Consider the following 20,356-nt stretch of genomic DNA (forward strand, 5'->3'; position numbering starts at 1 on the left):
TGATCTCGACTGAGATTGTCGTCTAACTGATTCTGAATGCCTGGTATGTATTGTGATATTAGGCGAATGTGGTTGTGAATTGCCCAATGCCAAATCTTTTGTGCTAAGAGGCACAGTTGTGACGAGTGTGTCTCCCCTTGTTTGTTGAGATAATACATTGTTGTCATGTTGTCCGTTTTGACAAGAATGTGTTTGTGGGCTACTAGTGGTTGAAATGCTTTTAATGCTAGAAAAAACGCTAGCAGTTCCAAATGATGTGTGTGAAGTTGTTTTTGTTGATTGTCCCATTGACCCTGTATGCTGTGATTGTTGAGGTGTGCTCCCCACCCCATCATGGAAGCATCTGTTGTGATAACAGCTCGAGGCACTGGGTCTTGGAATGGCCGCCCTTTGTTTAAATTTATAGGGTTCCACCATTGAAGCGAGGAGTGTGTTTGGTGGTCTATCAACACTAGATCTTGAAGTTGACCCTGTGCTTGTGTCCATTGTTTTGCTAGGCACTGTTGTAAGGGCTGCATGTGTAATCTTGCATTTGGGACAATGGCTATGCATGAGGACATCATGCCTAGAAGTTTCATTACAAACCTTACTGTGTAGTGTTGGTTTGATAGTATTCTTGATCTTACATTTTGGAACGATTGGACTCTTTGTGGACTTGGAGTGGCAATTGCCCTTTGTGTGTTGAGTGTTGCTCCCAAGTATTGTTGTATTTGGGATGGTTGCAGATGTGATTTCTGGTAATTTATAGAGAACCCCAGTTTGTGTAGAGTTTCTATGATGTATTGCGTGTGAAGAAGACACTGTTGTTGAGTGTTGGTTTTTATTAGCCAGTCATCTAAATATGGGAATACGTGCATGTGCTGTCTCCTTATGTGAGAACTGCTAGGCATTTTGGGAATACCCTTGGGGCTGTTGTTATTCTGAACGGTAGCACTTTGAATTGATAGTGTATGCCGTGTATTACAAACCTTAAGTATTTTCTGTGAGAAGGATGGATGGGTATGTGGAAATACGCATCCTTGAGATCCAATGTTGTCATGTATTCCTCCTGTTTTAATAAGGGAACTACGTCTTGAAGTGTTACCATGTGGAAGTGGTCTGATTTGATGAATAGATTCAGTGTTCTGAGATCTAAGATAGGTCTTAACGTTTTGTCCTTTTTTGGAATCAGGAAATATAGTGAGTAGACGCCTGTTCCTGTCTGATGATTGGGTACAAGCTCTATTGCTTGTTTTTGTAGTAGTGCTTGGACCTCTATTTGTAATAGGTCTAAGTGTTGTTGGGACAGATTGTGTGTTTTGGGTGGCACATCTGGTGGGAAATTTGTGAATTCTATGCAATAACCATGTTGGATAATTGATAGGACCCATGCGTCTGTGGTAATATGTGTCCAGTTTTGGTAGTATGTGGTTAGTCTCCCCCCCACTGGTGACAAGTGTTGGGGTGTTGTGACATTGAAGTCACTGTTTGGTCTGGCATGGTTTGGTTGTTTGGAACTTTCCCCTTCCTCTTGGGAATTGTCCTCTATAGGAACCACGAAACCCTCCCCTTTGGTATTGTGCCTGATAGGTGGGTCTGGTTTGAGAGTTGGAAGGCTCAGATGTTTGTTGCCGAAAACCTCCTCTGAATTGTGGTTTTCTAAAGGTGCCTCTGACTTGTGGGGAATAGAGCGCGCCCATGGCTTAAGCCGTGTCCGTGTCTTTTTTTAATTTCTCAATGGCTGTGTTGACTTCCGGCCCAAACAATTGTTGTTGATTAAACGGCATATTCAACACCGCTTGTTGAATCTCTGGCTTGAATCCAGAACTTCTCAGCCATGCATGCCTGCGAATAGTTACAGCTGTGTTGACAGTTTGTGCTGCCGTGTCTGCCGAGACTAGTGCGGACCTTATCTGGTTGTTAGATATGGCCTGTCCTTCTTCCACTACTTGCTGGGCACGTTTTTGGTGTTCCTTGGGCAAGTGCTGTATGATGTCTTGCATCTCGTCCCAGTGTGCCCTGTCGTAGCGTGCAAGTAGGGCTTGCGAATTTGCAATCCTCCTTTGATTGGCTGCTTGTGCTGCCACTCGCTTGCCCTCTGCGTCAAATTTTCTGCTTTCTTTGTCAGGCGCTGGAGCGTCTCCTGACGATTGAGAGTTTGCTCTTTTTCTTGCCGCCCCTACAACCACTGAGTCCGGTGTAAGTTGTTGTGTTATGAACACAGTATCTGTTGGGGGAGGTTTGTACTTTTTCTCAACTCTAGGCGTGATAGCCCTTCCCTTTACAGGCTTCTGGAAGACCTGTTTCACGTGCTTGAGCATGCCCGGGAGCATTGGCAGACTCTGATAGGAAGCGTGGGTGGATGCCAGAGTGTGAAACAAGAAATCATCCTCCACTGGCTCTGTGTGCATTGCTACGTTGTGGAACGTAGCTGCCCTGGATAGTACCTGGGTATATGCAGTACTGTCTTCTGGTGGTGACGGCTTTGTTGGATAACAATCCGGACTGTTATCCGATACTGGTGCATCATATAAGTCCCATGCATCAGCATCATCCTGTGTCATCCCAGTATGTGTGGGTGACTGCATTATAGGTGTTCCCACTGGTGACAGTTGTGGTGAGTGCAGTGGGGACGGTTGTGTTGAGAACATTGGTGGTGGAGATTTGTCTCTAACCACTTTTGCCTTAGGTTGCATTTCTGTCTCCTGAAATGCAAGTTTCCTTTTTGAATTGAGTGGAGGTAAAGTTTGTATTTTTCCAGTCTCTTTCTGGATATGTAACCTCCTCTGTGTATGGTCAGGTTCTTCCATACCTAACTCCTGCCCAATTCGATGTCTTTCCTTGAATTGTCTGGAAAGTCCTTGCTCTTCTGTATAAGAGCTTCTTTTCGGCTCTGAGGCCGCTTTTTTCGGTACCGAGGTGTCTGTTACAGTCTTTTTCGGTTCCAAAGATATTTGCCTTGTTTTGGGCAACTCGAACTCTCGGTGTCGAGACCGTTCGGTGCCAGATTCTCGACCGGAGTCGGAAGTCTTCTGCAATTCTTTGGCCTTTTTCGGTGCCGATGTTTGGTCACCTTCCTTTCGGTGGGTTGAGCCATGGCCTGCTGACGGTGGCGTCCCCATGGCCTTAAATGTTTTGGTGTGACCCTGAGTTTTGGACGCGGCATGTTTACTCACGGTTTGTTGCACCGTCGAGGGTCATCCACTTTCGGATTCATCCGAGTCCGTCTCCTGGATGGAGATGTTTTCCTCCTCTCCGACATCGAGCTGTTCTTTCGGTCTCGACGCCATTTGTAGTCTTCTTGCGCGTTGATCCCTCAAGGTCTTTTTCGATCGGAACGCTCGGCAAGCTTCGCAAGTATCCTCTCTGTGTTCAGGTGATAAACACAGATTACAGACCCGGTGCTAGTCTGTATAAGGATACTTTACGTGACACTTAGGACAGAAACGGAAGGGGGTCCGGTCCATTAGTCTGGGATGACGGGTGTGGTCGGGCCGATCAGGCCTCATTGAAGAGTGGAAGCCCCGAAGGGCCGCCGGAGCGGTTTTGATGTCGGTGCCGATACACTAACACTAACCCGGTACCGAACGATTACAATACCGTCGAATTTTCGATACTTTAGCTAACTTTCCTGATTCGAAATACGGAGCGAAGAGGAACACGTCCGAACCCGATGGCGGAAAGAAAACAATCTTAAGATGGAGTCGACGCCCATGCGCAATGGAGCCGAAAGGGAGGAGTCACTCGGTCCCGTGACTCGAAAAGACTTCTTCAAAGAAAAACAACTTGTAACACTCCGAGCCCAACACTAGATGGCAGGATAATGCACAGCATGTGTATCTGCAGCTACACATGCCACCAAATATATATATATATATATATATATATATATATATATTCAATTATTTGTTAGCAATATGGTTAATAAAATATGCTTTGTATTATTTACATTTCATAAACTTTGATGTATTTTCCTATACAATTGGGAGCGCTCCACATCAGGAGCAGAGACCTCTGCCTAGGTGTTTCTGACAAAAACTATTTGTTACTGAAAATAAAAGAAGGCCACATCACTGAAAAATGTCCATTAGGATTTAGACAATAAAACCCTGGCAAGACGGACAAAATCCTTATAAGGTTTTAATTCCTTTTTTCCTACAAATATAAGTGCTGTGATTTAGCATTAAAACAGACAGCGGATCTGCCAATGCAAATTTATTTGTGGTAGAGGAACTTTCCTTTTCAATACAGTATCTTTAGATAGGTAAGCATGAGTTTCAAATGACTTAGCCAATCCAGATGCAGGTATAGGACACCACAGGTCAACATCACTGACAACAACTTTAGTATGATTGACAACTTTATATGATATCTTTATGAGTACCAGATGCACGGATGCTGGTACTACTTTGCATTCTTTGTTTTAAGTTCCCATCCCCTATCCATTCAGTGCTGTTCAGAGACATGGACATAGTATCTGTTAGACCTGTCAACCTTAGGGTGGTCTTCCCCCAAACTCAAACATTTTGCCTTTACCATCCACTTTTTGCTGAAATGTGTTTTTGTTGGCTCTAGGACTCTGTGCACTTTACCACTGATAATAAGTACTAAAGTGCTCTCCCCATTAAACTTGACAAAATCCATTTATACCTAATTGGAATATTTAATTTACTTTTAAGTCCCTTGTAGAGTGGTATACCATATACCCAGGGCCTGTAAATTAAATGCTACTATTAGGCCTGCAGCACTTACTGTACCACCCACTTAAGTAGACCCTTAAAACATGTTCCTGGCCTGCCAATGCAACCTGAATGCATGTTTAAACTGCCAATCCGACTTGTCAATATAACCTCCTTGACAAGCCTTAAACTCCCTGTTTTCAGTACTGTGAAGCCTACCATTGGATAACATTGCGTTGCCTTATCACACTTAATAAATGCAATCTTCTGATTGAGATCAGACAAACATGTATGCTGTCTGAGAAAAAGTAATTAAAAATTATCTTTAAGTTACAATTTTAAAAATGCCACTTTTAGAAAGGTGGCATTTTCCTGCCCTATTTGGTGGCCTCAGCCTGTTCCTGCGTCACATGAATGGATGTAGTTGGCAGGTGGACTTTGTTTATTTCTCCCAGACAACCACACAATAAAGAGGTTAGGAGTGCCTGGATGGGTCATCAACTGGCAGGATGGGAGATGGGGAGGTGGAGCTGGGCACAGCCTCCCTTTCAGTTGAATAGGTTGTGCTCTGCATTCACACAGCATTGTTCATGCAGCCAGCTTTGAGCCAGGGCAGGGGAAGCAAGAAATGTCAAGCACTCCAAAGGGAATTCTCTAGAAACTTCACCTACTTCAAAGAAGGCACAGGTATAACAATAGGACCCTTGGACCCTCTTTTCAGTTCATGTTCTGAACCTGCAGAAGGCCTTTCAGAGGACTGTCTGCTGCTGTGGTTTGGTGTGTACTCCACAAGACTGCTTTACTGCACCTGGAAAGACAGATTTGCTGCCTGGATCCTCCCTTGAACCATCAGAGGCCTGCCCTGCTGCTTGAGCCTTGTTCCATTGCTTGAACCCAGGACTACCAGAGTGACTCTAAGGGCTAGTTGGCTGGGCTCCTGTTCAGAGCCTCAGGCTCAAACCATCTTGTACCAATACATTGACCTAGCCTGAGTGAGTCCTAAACCCCAAGGCAATGTCCTTCTAGTTCTGGGCCATTGGTTGAGGTGTTAAAGGTAGCCGGATAGCTAAAATCCAAAACTTGGGACATAAAAGGTTTTCAGCCAAAATTTGCTCTGAAAACCGAGAGGAGATCAGGACCAACCTGCTTATCTATCTGCCCAAGGCACATCACTGGTCAGCCTGACTTCATGGCAGCTCCTGCCAGGTTCTTCTTTGGAACAAATCCTGTTCAGCAGTCCTTAGTCAAAGGGGTATCCAGCCTCATAGAACTCTCATCGGCTACAGGGTGCAGCCTCATCCTGCTGGAGATTTTCAACTTTTGAAAAAGAGACTAAGCCCAAATGAGGAAATGTTCACAGTGACTTCATCCAGTGGTTCCCCAATGAAGATGCCTCCTCCTCAGACACCTCCTGCAGTCTTGCCCTCTGAATATCTACCTTCTCCGAGAATTTTTGCAAAAATTTCTTGTTTGGTCTGACAAATTTCTGGTGCCTTTTGCATTTACTATTTCTTCAAAATGTAGATGTCAGGAAGCAACACAAAGGTTCGCAATAGCTTGACATAGAATCTCAGAAGCCCTCTTAGCTGAAGCCCTTCAATCCACTCCACTAAGTCTTTCAGGTTCTCCAGGTATTGAGGCTGAAAGCTTTACCAGCTGGTTGTCCGAGGCTTTAGATCATACTGTTCTAACAAAAGTGTATACCTCATGAAGAACTAAGCCTTCTGCTCCATGGTTCTTGGCATCTCTAAATGAGGAAAACCATCAGCTTGAAGTACTGGAGAGAAAATGGAAAAAATCATATTATGATGAAGTAAATTGTTTACAAAAATGCTGTAAAAATGTTTCATAAACCTATTTAGAAGGCTGATTGTGAGTACATCTCTTCCCCAATTTCTTGTGCAACTAGTATGCCACCACACATTTTAAAATTATTGTTTCTTTTCATTCTCCCACTGCTCTAGAGAACAAACTTACTCCTTCATCCAAACTATGTGACAATCTTTTGGAGTTCTTTTATAAGAAAGTTCAAACAATATATGCTCAGATTTCAGGTCAAACCCTGATTGTTAATCTAGATGCCTCAAGCTTGTCTCCTGGTTCTTTGTTATCAGTTTTAAATCCAATATCTTTTGCGATCAGCTAAAGAACTTGCCAAGTGCAAATATGGATTCCCTTTAGACTGATGTCCCCAGGACGTTAGTCTCCACTTCCGTCAATCCTTTTCTGAATAAGATCATGAATAATTCTTTGGAGTCTGTGGTGGTTTTTCAAGAGTTGGAAACAGGCTCGTCTGCTTCTATTTTTAAAGAAGCCAAATGCTGACCCAAATATTTTAAGTAATTTCAGAACCATCTAACTTTTGCCACCCATGGCGAAAATGCTGGAGAAATTATTTATTAAACAACTAGCCTAGTTCCTGGAATTCAATCATCTTTAACATCACTCTAAATTCAGATTTCACTCTGGTTTTAGTACCAACTCCTCCTTGTTATAAGTCAAAGGGTTTATTAAAAAGGATCTTGTCTGGAATTTCTCGGTGATGGTGGTCCTACTTGATCTATCATCGGTGTTAGTTACGATCTCTCATCCAATTTAACTAAATAGGCTCATGAATACTGAAATCCAAGAATGCGCCTTGACTTGGCTGAAATAATTTCTTGAAGACAGGACTCAGGCTGTTTATCTCTCGCCTTATACAGCCACTTCAATACCTCTTGGATCCAAAGTCCCACAGGTCTCCGCAACGAGTCCCACTCTTTTTAATATATATCTGCAGCCCAAGGCTAGTCTTGTTGAATCTTGGGGCTTGCGAGTGATCTCATACGCTGATGAAACTCAACTTCTCCCGTCTTTTCAGGAGAATAATGTGGAGGAACTGATTTCTCTTAAACAGTGTCTCAAATCAGTAGTTGAGTGGATGAACAGTCTCAAATTAAACTCTGATAAAATGCAGGTCCTTTCTTTGGGACAACGTGCTCCCCAGATTTCAGCAATTGGTTGGTGGCTGAGCTTGGGCCTCCCTTCATTTTCACCTCAACAATAGGAAATCTGGGTGTGAAATGTGATACCAATATTTCTTTTGAACCTCAAATTGAGGGCATTTTCTCTTGTAGTTTTTCAACTATCACATCTTTAGAGAGAATGTTGCACTTGGTCCCAGAGCATGTGTGAATGATTATTGTTCACACTATGGTAACCTTTAGTCTTGAATATGGGAACAGTCTGTATTCGGGCCTTCTGGCTTATTTGATCCAATGCCTTCAGTTTGTTCAAAATGCAGATACTTGACTTATTTTTTCAATTCCTTTTCGACAATCAGTGACACCTTTCTTGTGACAATTGCATTGGTTGCCTGTAATCAAGTGCATTTAATTCAAGGCACTAACTTTTGCCTATAGGTTGCTTGACCAGAAAGGACCCATTTACCTAATTGATAGATTTAAACCTTATCTTACTGTCAGAACCCTTAGGTCAAACAATCTTAAACTGCTGCAAGTTACCAAGGTTAGTAAAGATAGAAGAGGGGAAAGATTGTTTGCTTACCTTACATCATAACTCTGGAATTATTTCCCGATCAGTTTATGTCTGGTCCTTTCCGAAGCTACTTTTAAAATTAATCTTAAAACTTTCCTTTTTATTTAATGCTCTTTGCTTTAGATAATTTATTTTGTGTTACTGATATGTTACTTACTGTTGGCGCCGGGATGCTTTTTGGAAGCTGCTGTGCGCTTTACAAATGTTATTGTATTGTATAGTAAGCACGAAGGTAAGCACCAACCAGGCCCAAATCCCTTTTTGTATCTGACATTCTGTCCATTGCGGTCGGCAATATTTTTTGCCTTTGACCAAATCTTGCTTGACTTGATGTCTGCGGTTGGTGCTTTGATCTTCTAGGTGCTAGTTTTTTCATTGTCTTTTTTGTTCTGGTGTCAAATAATTTATTAAAATCTACTCTATTTTTCTAAATTGGTGTGTGTTAGAAATGGGGTTTTTGGTTGGCAGTCAGGTTGCCCTCTGTCCAAGCAAGAACCCTCACTCTAGTCGGGGTAAGTCACACACAATCCAAAATCAGCCTGTGCCCACCCTCTGGTAGCTTCGCACGAGCAGTCAGGCTTAACTTAGAAGGCAATGTGTAAAGCATTTGTGCAATAAATCATACAATACCATAATATAACACCACAAAAATACACCACACAGTGTTTAGAAAAATATACAATATTTATCTGGGTATTTGCAGGTCAAAACGATTAAAGATGCAATATGAATTTGTAAAGATATCACTGAAAAGTGATATAAAGGGCCTGATTCCAACTTTGGAGGACGGTGTTAAACCGGCCCAAAAGTGGCGGATATACCACCTACCGTATTACGAGTCCATTATATCCTATGGAACTCGTAATACGGTAGGTGGTATATCTGTCACTTTTGGGACGGTTTAACACCGTCCTCCAAAGTCGGAATGAGGGCCAAAGTGTCTTAAGTCTTTAAAAAGCAAACAAAGTCTCTTTCAAGCACAAAGTACCTGGTTTCTGGTGGAAAATCTCCACAGAGGGCCGCAGAAGAGGAGATGCGTGGAAAAATGGTGTGTGCGTCGGTTACGCCCCTTCACACACGGACTTGCGTTGTTATTTTTCACGCGGAGAGACGTGCGTCGTTCTACGGGAGGAAAAATGGTGTGTGCGTCGGTTGCGCCCCTTCACACACGGACTTGCGTCGTTATTTTTCACTCGGGGAAGACGTGCGTCGTTTTCCTGCACGCGGACCGTCTCCTTCTATGGTTCGCGGGGATTACCAGATGTCCCGGGTCTGTGCGTGGATTCTCCTGCTTGTTTTCCGGCTGCGCGTCGTTCCGCGAGGCTGTGCGTCAAAGTTTTGATCTCACGGCAGGCGTCGCGTCGATTTCTCCTCTGGAAGTCGGGCGGCGTTGTCCTTGTGAGGCCGTGTGTCGAAGTTCTGGTCGTCCCGAAGGCGTCGCGTCGATCAGCGTCAGTGTGCGGCGTTTTTCTCGCCGCGGAACAAGCCGTGCGTCGAAAATTTCGGCACACGAAGCGTCCAAGTGAAAGAGAGAAGTCTTTTTGGTCCTGAGACTTCAGGGAACAGGAGGCAAGCTCTATCCAAGCCCTTGGAGAGCACTTTTACAGCCAGACAAGAGTTCAGCAAGGCAGCAGGCCAACAGCAAGGCAGCAGTCCTTTGTAGAAAAGCAGACAGGTGAGTTCTTTGAGCAGCCAGGCAGTTCTTCTTGGCAGGATGTAGTTTCTGGTTCAGGTTACTTCTCCAGCAAGTGTCTGATGAGGTAGGACAGAGGCCCTGTTTTATACTAAGTTGTGCCTCTGAAGTGGGGGTGACTTCAAAGAGTGTCTAAGAAATGCACCAAGCCCCCTTTCAGTTCAATCCTGTCTGCCAGAGTCCCAGTAGGGGGTGTGGAAGTCCTTTGTGTGAGGGCAGGCCCTCCACCCTCCCAGCCCAGGAAGACCCATTCAAAATGCAGATGTATGCAAGTGAGGCTGAGTACCCTGTGTTTGGGGTGTGTCTGAGTGAATGCACAAGGAGCTGTCAACTAAACCTAGCCAGACGTGGATTGAAGGGCACAACAAGATTTTAGTGCAAAGAAATGCTCACTTTCTAAAAGTGGCATTTCTAGAATAGTAATATTAAATCCGACTTCACCAGTCAGCAGGACCTTATATTACCATTCTGGCCATACTAAATATGACCTTCCTGCTCCTTTCAGATCAGCAGCTGCCACTTCAACAGTGTATGAGGGCAGCCCCAATGTTAGCCTATGAAGGGTGTAGGCCTCACAGTAGTGTAAAAACGAATTTAGGAGTTTTACACTACCAGGACATATAACTACACAGGTACATGTCCTGCCTTTTACCTACACAGCACCCTGCTCTAGGGGTTACCTAGGGCACACATTAGGGATGACTTATATGTAGAAAAAGGGGGGTTCTAGGCTTGGCAAGTACTTTTAAATGCCAAGTCGAAGTGGCAGTGAAACTGCACACACAGGCCTTGCAATGGCAGGCCTGAGACAAGGTTAAGGGGCTACTGAAGTGGGTGGCACAACCAGTGCTGCAGGCCCACTAGTAGCATTTAATCTACATGCCCTAGGCACGTGTAGTGCACACTACTAGGGACTTACAAGTAAATTAAATAGCCAATCATGGATAAACCAATCAATAGTACAATTTACACAGAGAGCATATGCACTTTAGCACTGGTTAGCATTGGTAAAAGTGCCCAGAGGTCAAAAGCCAACAACAACAGGTCAGAAAAAATAGGAGGAAGGAGGCAAAAAGTTTGGGGATGACCCTGTCAAAAAGCCAGGTACAACAGTGTGGAAATGTTCTGGTGTTGTGTTTTCACTTCATTGCTGTTTTTGTGCTGCATAAATACTTTATGCATTGTCTCTAAGTAAAGCATCACTGCTTTGTGCCAGACTACGAGAGGGCTAAATACAGACTGATTTAGTGACTTTTCTGGTTCACCCTGACAGCGATTGTGGCTGTTGTTTGAGCAATGTTAACACCCCACTCAACCAACACCCAAATATTTCACAGTATCTAGAGATCCTCTCTACCCATCACCAGAGATCAAAGAAGGACAAACACATAGAACTACTGCTTTAAGTGCATATGAGCTGAGTTGACTCTGCCTGGCAATGATACTCTCTCCATGCACAAACTTTTAATAGTGTTATTTGCCATCTGAACATGCTTTGTTACAGAGGTATGCACCTGGTCCGTCTGCATACTAACCTAGTGGAAACAGTCCTGAAACTCCTAGTGTATGCCCTTTGTCCTGTTGGCTCATAAACAGTATCTCCCTCCAATAATGAGGCACCAAGTTAGAGCATCGAAGGCAATCAGGTCATGACATATCGGCACAGTTTTAGGGATGAACACCACATAACCCTAAATCAAGATAAAGGCTCATCTTCCAAGACATCCTTTATTGATCTCCGAAACCATTACCCTTTTGACTGCAAGATTACTTTTGCACTGATCATTCTGCTGCTCTCTGTTTAAGGCTTTTTCAATGTTCAAGACCAGTAGGCCCGCAAATGGTAAAATGATAATGAAATGAAACAAAGTAACTCAGTTTCAGCATGAGGATTGCTATCCTCCATTTTACAATATGCTATTCAGGTTTGAATACTGATTGTGAAAATACTAGCTGGCAAACAATACTCAGTCATTCCATTATTTAAGTAATTACATTGGTAACATGAGAAACAGGATACAAATGCACTTGCTATAAGAAATGTTCAGGTGTTCTTAATCATCTAGTAATCCCAAATGCAGAACACAAGTGTTCAGCCAGGGGGTGGTGGATGCACACTCAATTTTTCTGTCATTCTGGGAAACTTGGGAAGTTAGGTACAATTGGATACATACAAAATTACATCTACCTGAACTGTAAGAAAAGGGATAAGCAGAATGAAAAAAGAAAGAAAGGGAAAATAAAAGAATGAGGCAACAAAGAAAGAGGAAATGAAGATTGGAAGAAGGAAGAAAGCAAAGGGACTATAGGAACAAGGAATCAAGAAAAACTGAACGGGAAGCGAAAGGAGGGGATGAGGGAAAAGACAAGGAATGAGGAGAAGAAGAGGAGAAAAGAAGAAGAAGAAAATCAGAAAAAGAAAGTAAGGGGAAAAGGAAAAGAAAAAGGGAAAAAAGATAATCTAAGATATGGTTGGACTTAAGGCCAAACAAGATATCTCCATTTTTAGAACAGCTGCAAGAGGTAGAATAATAACCTTGGATATACTTAAACAAAACATGGGGAAAGGCAGATGCAGGCATGACCTGGGGGGCCTATCTAGACAGACAAACATGGAGGAAAACCGAGGAGTTGGGGGGCCTATCTAGACAGACAAACATGGAGGAAAACCGAGGAGTTCTGGATAGAATTAAAGAGGCAATGGACAACAACCTACTAGGATGGTGAGAAAATAATGCACTATCCCACAACAGTATAACACTCGTTACAGGAAAACAAATAGATGAGCAAATCCCACAATCCAGTGAGTTAGGCAAAAGGGCTGTCTGAGGACCACTACCAACTGTTTCAGCAGGAGATATGTATTAACAGCAAAAGATCAGACAAGAGACTCAACAGGAGAATGAGAATGGAGTTGTGAAAAGACTACTTAAAATCACCCTTTTTTGACATTTCAACTACTAATATTACAGCTAACATCAACAGTCAAGAAGAAGAGTTACAACTATTGAAAATGAAAATTTCAGTCTATAGATGCAGATGTTCCAACAATGTTAATTAATCAGTTAGCAATGGATGCTGACCTCAGCTGGACTGAGGAAAAAATGTGCCTTGGTCAGTCTACTTTCCGAGGAAATTGCTAATCTGATTTACCGTGGAAATGGCTCCATACTGAGACCCCCAAAATACTTCAAATAACTTTGGTGAACAAACTAACCTATTAACAAGGACAAGATTGTCCCCATTGCAATCTGACACAGCAGGCTATCTTAAGGAAACAGGAAGGAACAATAAATCCAGAGTATGCTTAAATAAAGCTAAAGCACAGCTGTAGAGCACTGTAACTAAGGTGCAGAAAAGGGAGAAATCCTAGATTACCAAAAGCAAACAGAGTATAAATTTTATGTACTGCATACCTCAGCATCTGGTCCAAATGGTCAAAATTACAGCTGCTTTCAACTCCTGAGCACTATCGCATTGCACGGTAAAAGCAACCCATGTCAAAGTACTATCCATAAGACATATTCCATAGAGGATCAGCTAACCTCCTTTATTGGAGCTACCCAGGGAATGAAAAATACAACAATTGATGCTCAAGAACATCAACTAGACAACAAATTGGACTATGCACACTTATACGGAAATGTGAAGATCTTGAAAATCGATCTAGGTGCTCCACTTTCCGAGTGGTCAGTATTCTAGAAAGATGAAAAAGGGACAGTCTGCAATATTGTTCCTTGGATGTCTACAATCCTTAAACAGTAGGTGCTCAACAAAATTCCAGACATAATGACCAATGCCACTTCGAACTTACACACTGCAGGAGCACATACAATTCCACTGGGTCCTTCTAAGCTGAACACTGAACCTTGTATAATTATAGTTTTTTCTCAAGACTAACACATGAAAAACACATCCAGTCTATTGCTACGGAAGGACAAGGGGTCAAGGCCCAAGCAGGGTACCTGTAACAAAATTGAGGTATTAGTTGAAGGGGTGAGTACGCACCTCAAGTAATAACCACAACCCTCTTCAGGGTGAACTCTTAAGGTCAGTAAATTAGTCTGAGCTCAACCCCCAGTAGTATTGGCACAAAGCAGACAGGCTTAACTTAGAGGCAATGTGCTACCAAAACAGCGATGAAGTCAAAACACAACACAAGAAAAATACCTAATCAAATTAGAAAAATAGATTACATTTATTAAGTAAAATGACACAAAAAGTACAGAAGTCTAATAAGGGAAACTGGAGTTATACATTTTTGAAGTTTAAATGTCAAAATAGTGTCAAAAATACATTAAGCACCAATCCCGGTCATCTAGTTTGCTTCATGGGTACCTAGGCACAGGTCAGTATGGAGCGCGGATTGGATACAGAAACCAGGTCCAACCCGGTGGCATGTTTTACCTTCAAACTTTGTCGATTTCCTACATCCTAAAAAGAGAATAATTATTACCACAGCTGTTTTCGCACTGCTTGTCCCTTCAAAGTCTCCACATTGAAATTGTTTGTCTTTGTTGGCATTATGAAAAACACAACAACGGTGACGTCACTTTTGTGAACCTGCAAGGGGAATGAAACGAAAGAAAATACACGTTCAAAAAATAGTTTTTGCAGCCCTTAAAATCAGATTGGTTCAGTGTTCAATGTTATTAGTAAATCATGGCAAACAGCAGTATGTACTAAATATTGTAGGTCAGGTGGTAAAGCAATTACCGATATCCTACTTCTCTTAGCCATTGCTTGAAATGGAAAAAATAAATATGCTTGTTCACTCGCATTACTACTATGTCAGTCAGCAGTACTGGTAGAATCAATGGAATGTGGCAAGTAGCAAGCATTCAGGAGAATGTGTTGTTTTAGTTTCTTCACTGGGTGATGGTATGTGACTCTAAGCCATTTCCAATCTCGGTGTCTATCTTTCACTGACATTTCTGTGCCTCGCACTGTCTCTCATCCATGAGTCTCTCACGTTTATCACTCTCACCTAGGGGTCTCTTGGTTTTTTATTTTGTTGTTGTGCCTCCAATCCCTCACACGTCCGCCTTTTGCTAATCTTTATGTCTGAAAGAGGAAGCGAAATCTGGGTTGGGATGCAGAAGACAAGGGGCTGAGGCCCATATTTATACTTTTTTAGCGCCGCATTTGCGTCATTTTTTGACGCAAAAGCAGCGCAAACTTACAAAATACAATTGTATTTTGTAAGTTTGCGCTGCTTTTGCGTTAAAAAGCGGCGCAAGTGCGGCGCTAAAAGAGTATAAATATGGCCCTGAGTATGCCCTCTAAGACTAATGTCAGTTCTTCCTTTGTGCACCAGCTTTAATTTGGAAGAACGGTAGAGGACTGAAATGGCGAGTGGCTGGGATCAGTCATTGGGTTTTTCAGCGCGTCTCTTTTCACCTCCAACCTCAGTTCTAGATTCTCCCTATTACTCGTGCTATTGACTGGGATGCCCTTTACATTCACCACCCTGATCAGATGCGCTGACAGCTGTGACATCTGCAGGATTTCCAAAGAATATCTGGTGCAGTGATGAATAGTGCAAATCCAAAAATTAGAATGGTACCGTTTTCAGGTCACTGGCCTAAAAAGTTAAACTTTTTACAACCAATCCAGCCCTACTAAGAAATGTTCCTCTGTGCCAATGGACACATTTTGCACACAAAAAAACATCACCGAGATCAAAATAGGTTCGTTTAAACTATTATTAATGTAAGTCAATGCCCTCAGTCATGACACAGTAATATGTCTTAAATCCATCCAAAATTTTAATAATATAAGATATAAGCTCCATGTTGCCTGCTTCTCTGTTTCGAAGAGAATGCTTTACATCAGTGGTTGCTAAACGTTTTAGAACCACCACCCAATTTATAGAACAACAAACTTTCATAGCTCACCTAGCTGTAATGGACCTGAGACGGGTGATATTTTAATGTAATAAAAACATTGGAGGGTAGTGCTCTGCACATTTACCATTGAAGTAGCCCCCAAATATGCACAGACATACTGTTTTACTGATAAAAGTGTACTGTACACAAAATATAATGTGTGAAAATAGGATTTCAGTGAATATTTATCATCTATATATCAGCAAGTAAAGTATCCTGATTTGTTTTGATTCTATTAAAATGTTTGTTTTCATCACACTTCAGAATGACAGTGTGCAACATTTTGCTTTCCTAACTGCTGAACGTGTGACTTTATTTACAGTCATTTACATTTTGTGTTCCAAAAGAAATAGCATCCTACAGACTTTCATTTCATACTCGCTGTAACCCTGCAAGATTGTCACATAATTAATTTTATTTCTCTTTCTCTGACTGTATAGTGAAAGGAGTTTGCAAACTTCAATCCCCATGTTAAAAATCCATTTATCAGAAGAGATAGCCTGATATTTGACCTCTGTATTTGAAGTGCAGCAAAACTTACAAGGTAAATACAGAGTTTAAAGGCATCTTTATTTATTTTTCACAACCCACCAAAAATCGTCTCAGGACTCGACCCACAGTTTGGAAATCACAGCTTTACATTGTTGAACTCTCACTTTTGGGGGAGCCAAGCAGAACATTCTGGCATATCAAACTGAGCATGATGCAGTTTCAGCTAGAAGCATCCTGGTATAGAGCACAGTGGCTTGCATATGAGCCATCTTTCTATCCAACTGGTATCTTCTGAAAGCTAGGAAAGATACACCAAGTTTACACAGGGTGTATGCCAGCGATAGAGGACACATTTCAAAGTCTAGCGGAAACATACAGTGACATTAAAATGGCAAATGTAACAAGCCACACTACTCCAATTCAGCCTGGTTCTAAGCCCAGACATTCCAAAGATTCTATGATCTTTTAGAAGAATCACCATCCAGCTCACAGAAACCTACAATGTGAATGAAAGTCATATATGCCTCACCGAAATAGCCTCTCATATAATTTATCGAGATCCCCTTTTCGACCAAATATCATCCTTAATGCTCAAACATGCAATGTTTAAACCACATTTGAGCAACTATAAATGCAGACTCTGACCATCGTATAAAAGTATAGATTTATCTCTGAGAAGTCTTACTCGCAAAGCTAATGAAAATCATGACTACTTCTTGACTGTCTATTTACTTGGAGAGTAATATACTGTGAAATAAGTTCCTGGAGCCCTTCACAAAATCTATGAAAATTCATCTGTGCTCCTGGATGTCTGTGGCAATTGACACCATAGGCCACATGCAGTTGTTTGCAGCACCGGCCGCTGCAAACGTCATGGGGGGGGATTCGAGGGGGGTGGAGGGAACAAATGGTAATTAAAAAAGGTTACCCTTCCCGCCATCTCCTGCCGCCTTGCTCCTCTGTTGTTATGGTTTCCCAGCATTCACTGGGACACCAGCACATGCTCCCCAGCAATCCTGGCGCTGATCTCATGCTAAAGATAGCATGAGAGCAGTGTCAGGATTGCTGTGAGTGGCTTGGACTGTGGCTCAGACACTGCCCTGGGGTCTGTGCAGTTTCTCCAGCCCAGATATTCAACAGAGCCAGGTTGGAAAGAACTAAGTGTGTATCTGTGTTTGGCTGGCCTAAGATGGCCCCCCAAACACACATGCACACTTAGTGCACTCCCTTCCTCATACCCCTCCTTAGCCCAGCCCGCCCATCCCTTCACATGCTGGCTGAGCCAGAAGCAGAAAAATAAAACAATCATGAAGTATTGTTTTATTTTTCCGCTGCTGGCTCTAAGCCGGGGGGGGGGAGAAGCTCCTCCACCACTGCAAAGAAGCCGCCCCTGTTTGTTTGACTGCTTAGTAATTGTTGCAGCAGATGGGACAGTCTTACCCTGATTCACTAGTTAGATGACTAGTATTGTCACAGTGAATTTGACTTTTACAAACATTATATGAATAAAGTTAATTTTAAAGTATAGTCTTATCACACCCTTCTTAACTACCTTGACCCTGAGGGTCATACTAAGCCCACAACTTCTTCAAATAATCTGCTTTGTCTGTCAAGAGCTTCAGGGCTGGTACAAAATCCTCTTAAACTAATAACTGATTCTGAGTAAGCTCATAATAACAGGCACGATGTGGATGAAAATGACACCCCGATCTGTAAGCAACTGGAGGATAGGTTGTCGAATCAATACATTGTAGAAAACTGAAAGAATATCCGTAATTGACTGATTTTATCTATTCCACAGGCAATTTTGCCCGCAGGTAATGGTAAAATCGGTGTGATTTTACCATACCTCACCTTAAAAATAACAAACCTTACACATTAGTAGTTAAAATGAGACGGCTGCGATTTATTAATAGTATCTGTCAATCAATCGATCAAGATTTGTAAAGCATAGCTAATCACTTGACAGGGTATCCAGGTGCTTGCAGGTCATGGAGGAAGCAGTGACAAAAAGGGAAAAGCAAGGAGAAGGCAGTGAAAACGAGGATAAAGAAAGAAGGCACACAAAAAACAGGGGAAAAGAAAGGCGAAAGTAGTGAGAACAAGGGGAAAGCAAGGAGAAGAGACATAAAAAAACAGGGGAAAAGCAAGGAAAAAGCAGTGAAAGCGAGGGAAAAGCGAGGTAGAGGGCACACAAAAAAATAGGGAGAAAAGCAACGAGATAGCAGTGAAAACAAGGGAAAAGCAAGGAAAAGGCACAGAAAAACAGGGGAAAAGCAAGAAGAAAGCTTAGGGAATGAGGGAAAAGCAAAGAAAAGACACACAAGAAATAGGGGAAAAGCAATGAGATAGCAGTGAAAACGAGGAAAAAGCAATGAGATAGCAGTGAAAACGAGGGAAAAACAATGAGAAGGCAGAGAGAACGAGGGAAAAGCAAGGAGAAGATACAAAATGCCGCGTAAAAGCAGTGAAGATGAAGGCAAAGCAAGGAGATTGAGAAAAAGCAAGGAGAAAGCAGTGAGAATAAGGGAAAAGCACAGAGAAGGCACTCAAAAAATGGGGGGAAAAGCAAGAAAACAGGACCAAGAGCACAGGGAGAGCTGGCGCTGGGGCCTGGGCCTGGTCACAGCACATTGGTTTATTTCTCTGCTTTTGCCTACCCCAGTTGTCACCTTCTGCATTAGATTCCACGTTTGACTGGCAGGTTTTAAAAACTCTCATGTGTTAACTTTGAGTTTCTATCTCTCACTTGTGTATCTTAATACATGTGTTGAGTATCAGGCATATCTCGCTTCACAATCAAATGTCAAACTGCTTTTCAACACTTAGGGGACCTCTTAGTTTGAACTGAGCAAAGACAGGTTTAGCAAATTGTAGAATTGCTCTGTCCAGGCACTGATTTATGGTGATTAATAACTCTATGAGTTGTAGAGGAAGAATGATCCATTCAGAGAATGATATACCAATTATCAATTATATCTAGTTACCATAGTACAGTATTGCAGAAGAAATCACCCCAGATTTAAAACTTAGGACCATATTTATACTCTGTTTGTGCCGGATTTGTGTCATTTATTTTGGCGCAAATTCAGCGCAAACCTAACTCCATATTTATACTTTGGTGCTAGACCCGTCTAGCACCAAAGTTATGGAGTTTGAGCCATTTTTTCTACGTGAAAACCTAACTTGCGCTAATGACATGCAAGGTAGGCGTTCCCCTGCAAAAAATGACTCTAAGGCATGTGCGCCTTATTTATCCTCCGGTGTCAAAATGATGCACAGGAGGAGGCGGGCCTTAAAACAAGGTGCCCAGCCAGATTTGCACTGTTTTTTAACGCATGGGTCAGGGCAGGCGTTAAGGGACCTGTGGGCTCATTTCCATGGTGGGAGACCATGGAAGCAGTCCACAGGTGCCCTTCCCTGCCCCCAGGGACCCCCCTGCCACCCTCACCCACCCCTGGGGAACACACATAAATGGGGGGACCCATCCATGGTGTGTGCAGGTAAGTGCAGGTAAGTATAATTTTTTTTTTATTAAGCGGCATGGGGGCCTAACTTGGGCCCCCCTACATGCCACTGTGCCCAATAGCCATGCCCAGGGGACAGAAGTAAGGAGTAATTTCCATGGGGGTTGTGCGGCAAAAAATGGTGCTAGTCAGGTTAGAGCCAATATTTTTGACTCTAACCTGACTTGCACCATTCTTTGGCGCACAAACCCCAGACTGCCCTTCGCCTCCGCTGCCCAGTTACCGTAATTTATTTTAACGCTTCCCGGGCAGCAGCGCTGGCTAACGTCATTCTATGAAAAAGGGTGCCCGGCTCGCGTGTTGGAATTGCGTTAGCCGGCGGTAAAAATTTTGACGCAAATCAGCGCTAGCACAAATTTATGTCAAAAAGTATAAATATGGGCCTTAATTTGCAAACCATAAGTCATATCTTTCCCACCCAATTGTTAATCATGTCCATGGTCACAAAATCTTCTGCAGTCACAAACAGAAAGTGAACATCACATCAAGAAAACATGTCTGGTATTGCCATTTAAATCTTTTGCCAAACCAAATGGAAGATACATTTGTGTGAAGATAAGC

The 20,356-nt window shown here is 42.6% G+C and overlaps 1 protein-coding gene across 1 annotated transcript in view; it reads right to left on the reverse strand.

The window, feature by feature from the left end:
* The window catches only part of GYS2 (glycogen synthase 2), a 498,387-nt gene that overhangs the window by 199,406 nt on the left and 278,625 nt on the right, over positions 1-20,356 (reverse strand). Inside the window, exon 8 of the mRNA XM_069228538.1 lies at positions 14,345-14,451. Within this exon, the coding sequence (XP_069084639.1) occupies positions 14,345-14,451 (107 nt within the window). The remainder of the gene's footprint in view (positions 1-14,344; positions 14,452-20,356) is intronic.

This window comes from Pleurodeles waltl, chromosome 4_1 (assembly GCF_031143425.1).
Source record: "Pleurodeles waltl isolate 20211129_DDA chromosome 4_1, aPleWal1.hap1.20221129, whole genome shotgun sequence".
NCBI lineage: Eukaryota > Metazoa > Chordata > Amphibia > Caudata > Salamandridae > Pleurodeles > Pleurodeles waltl.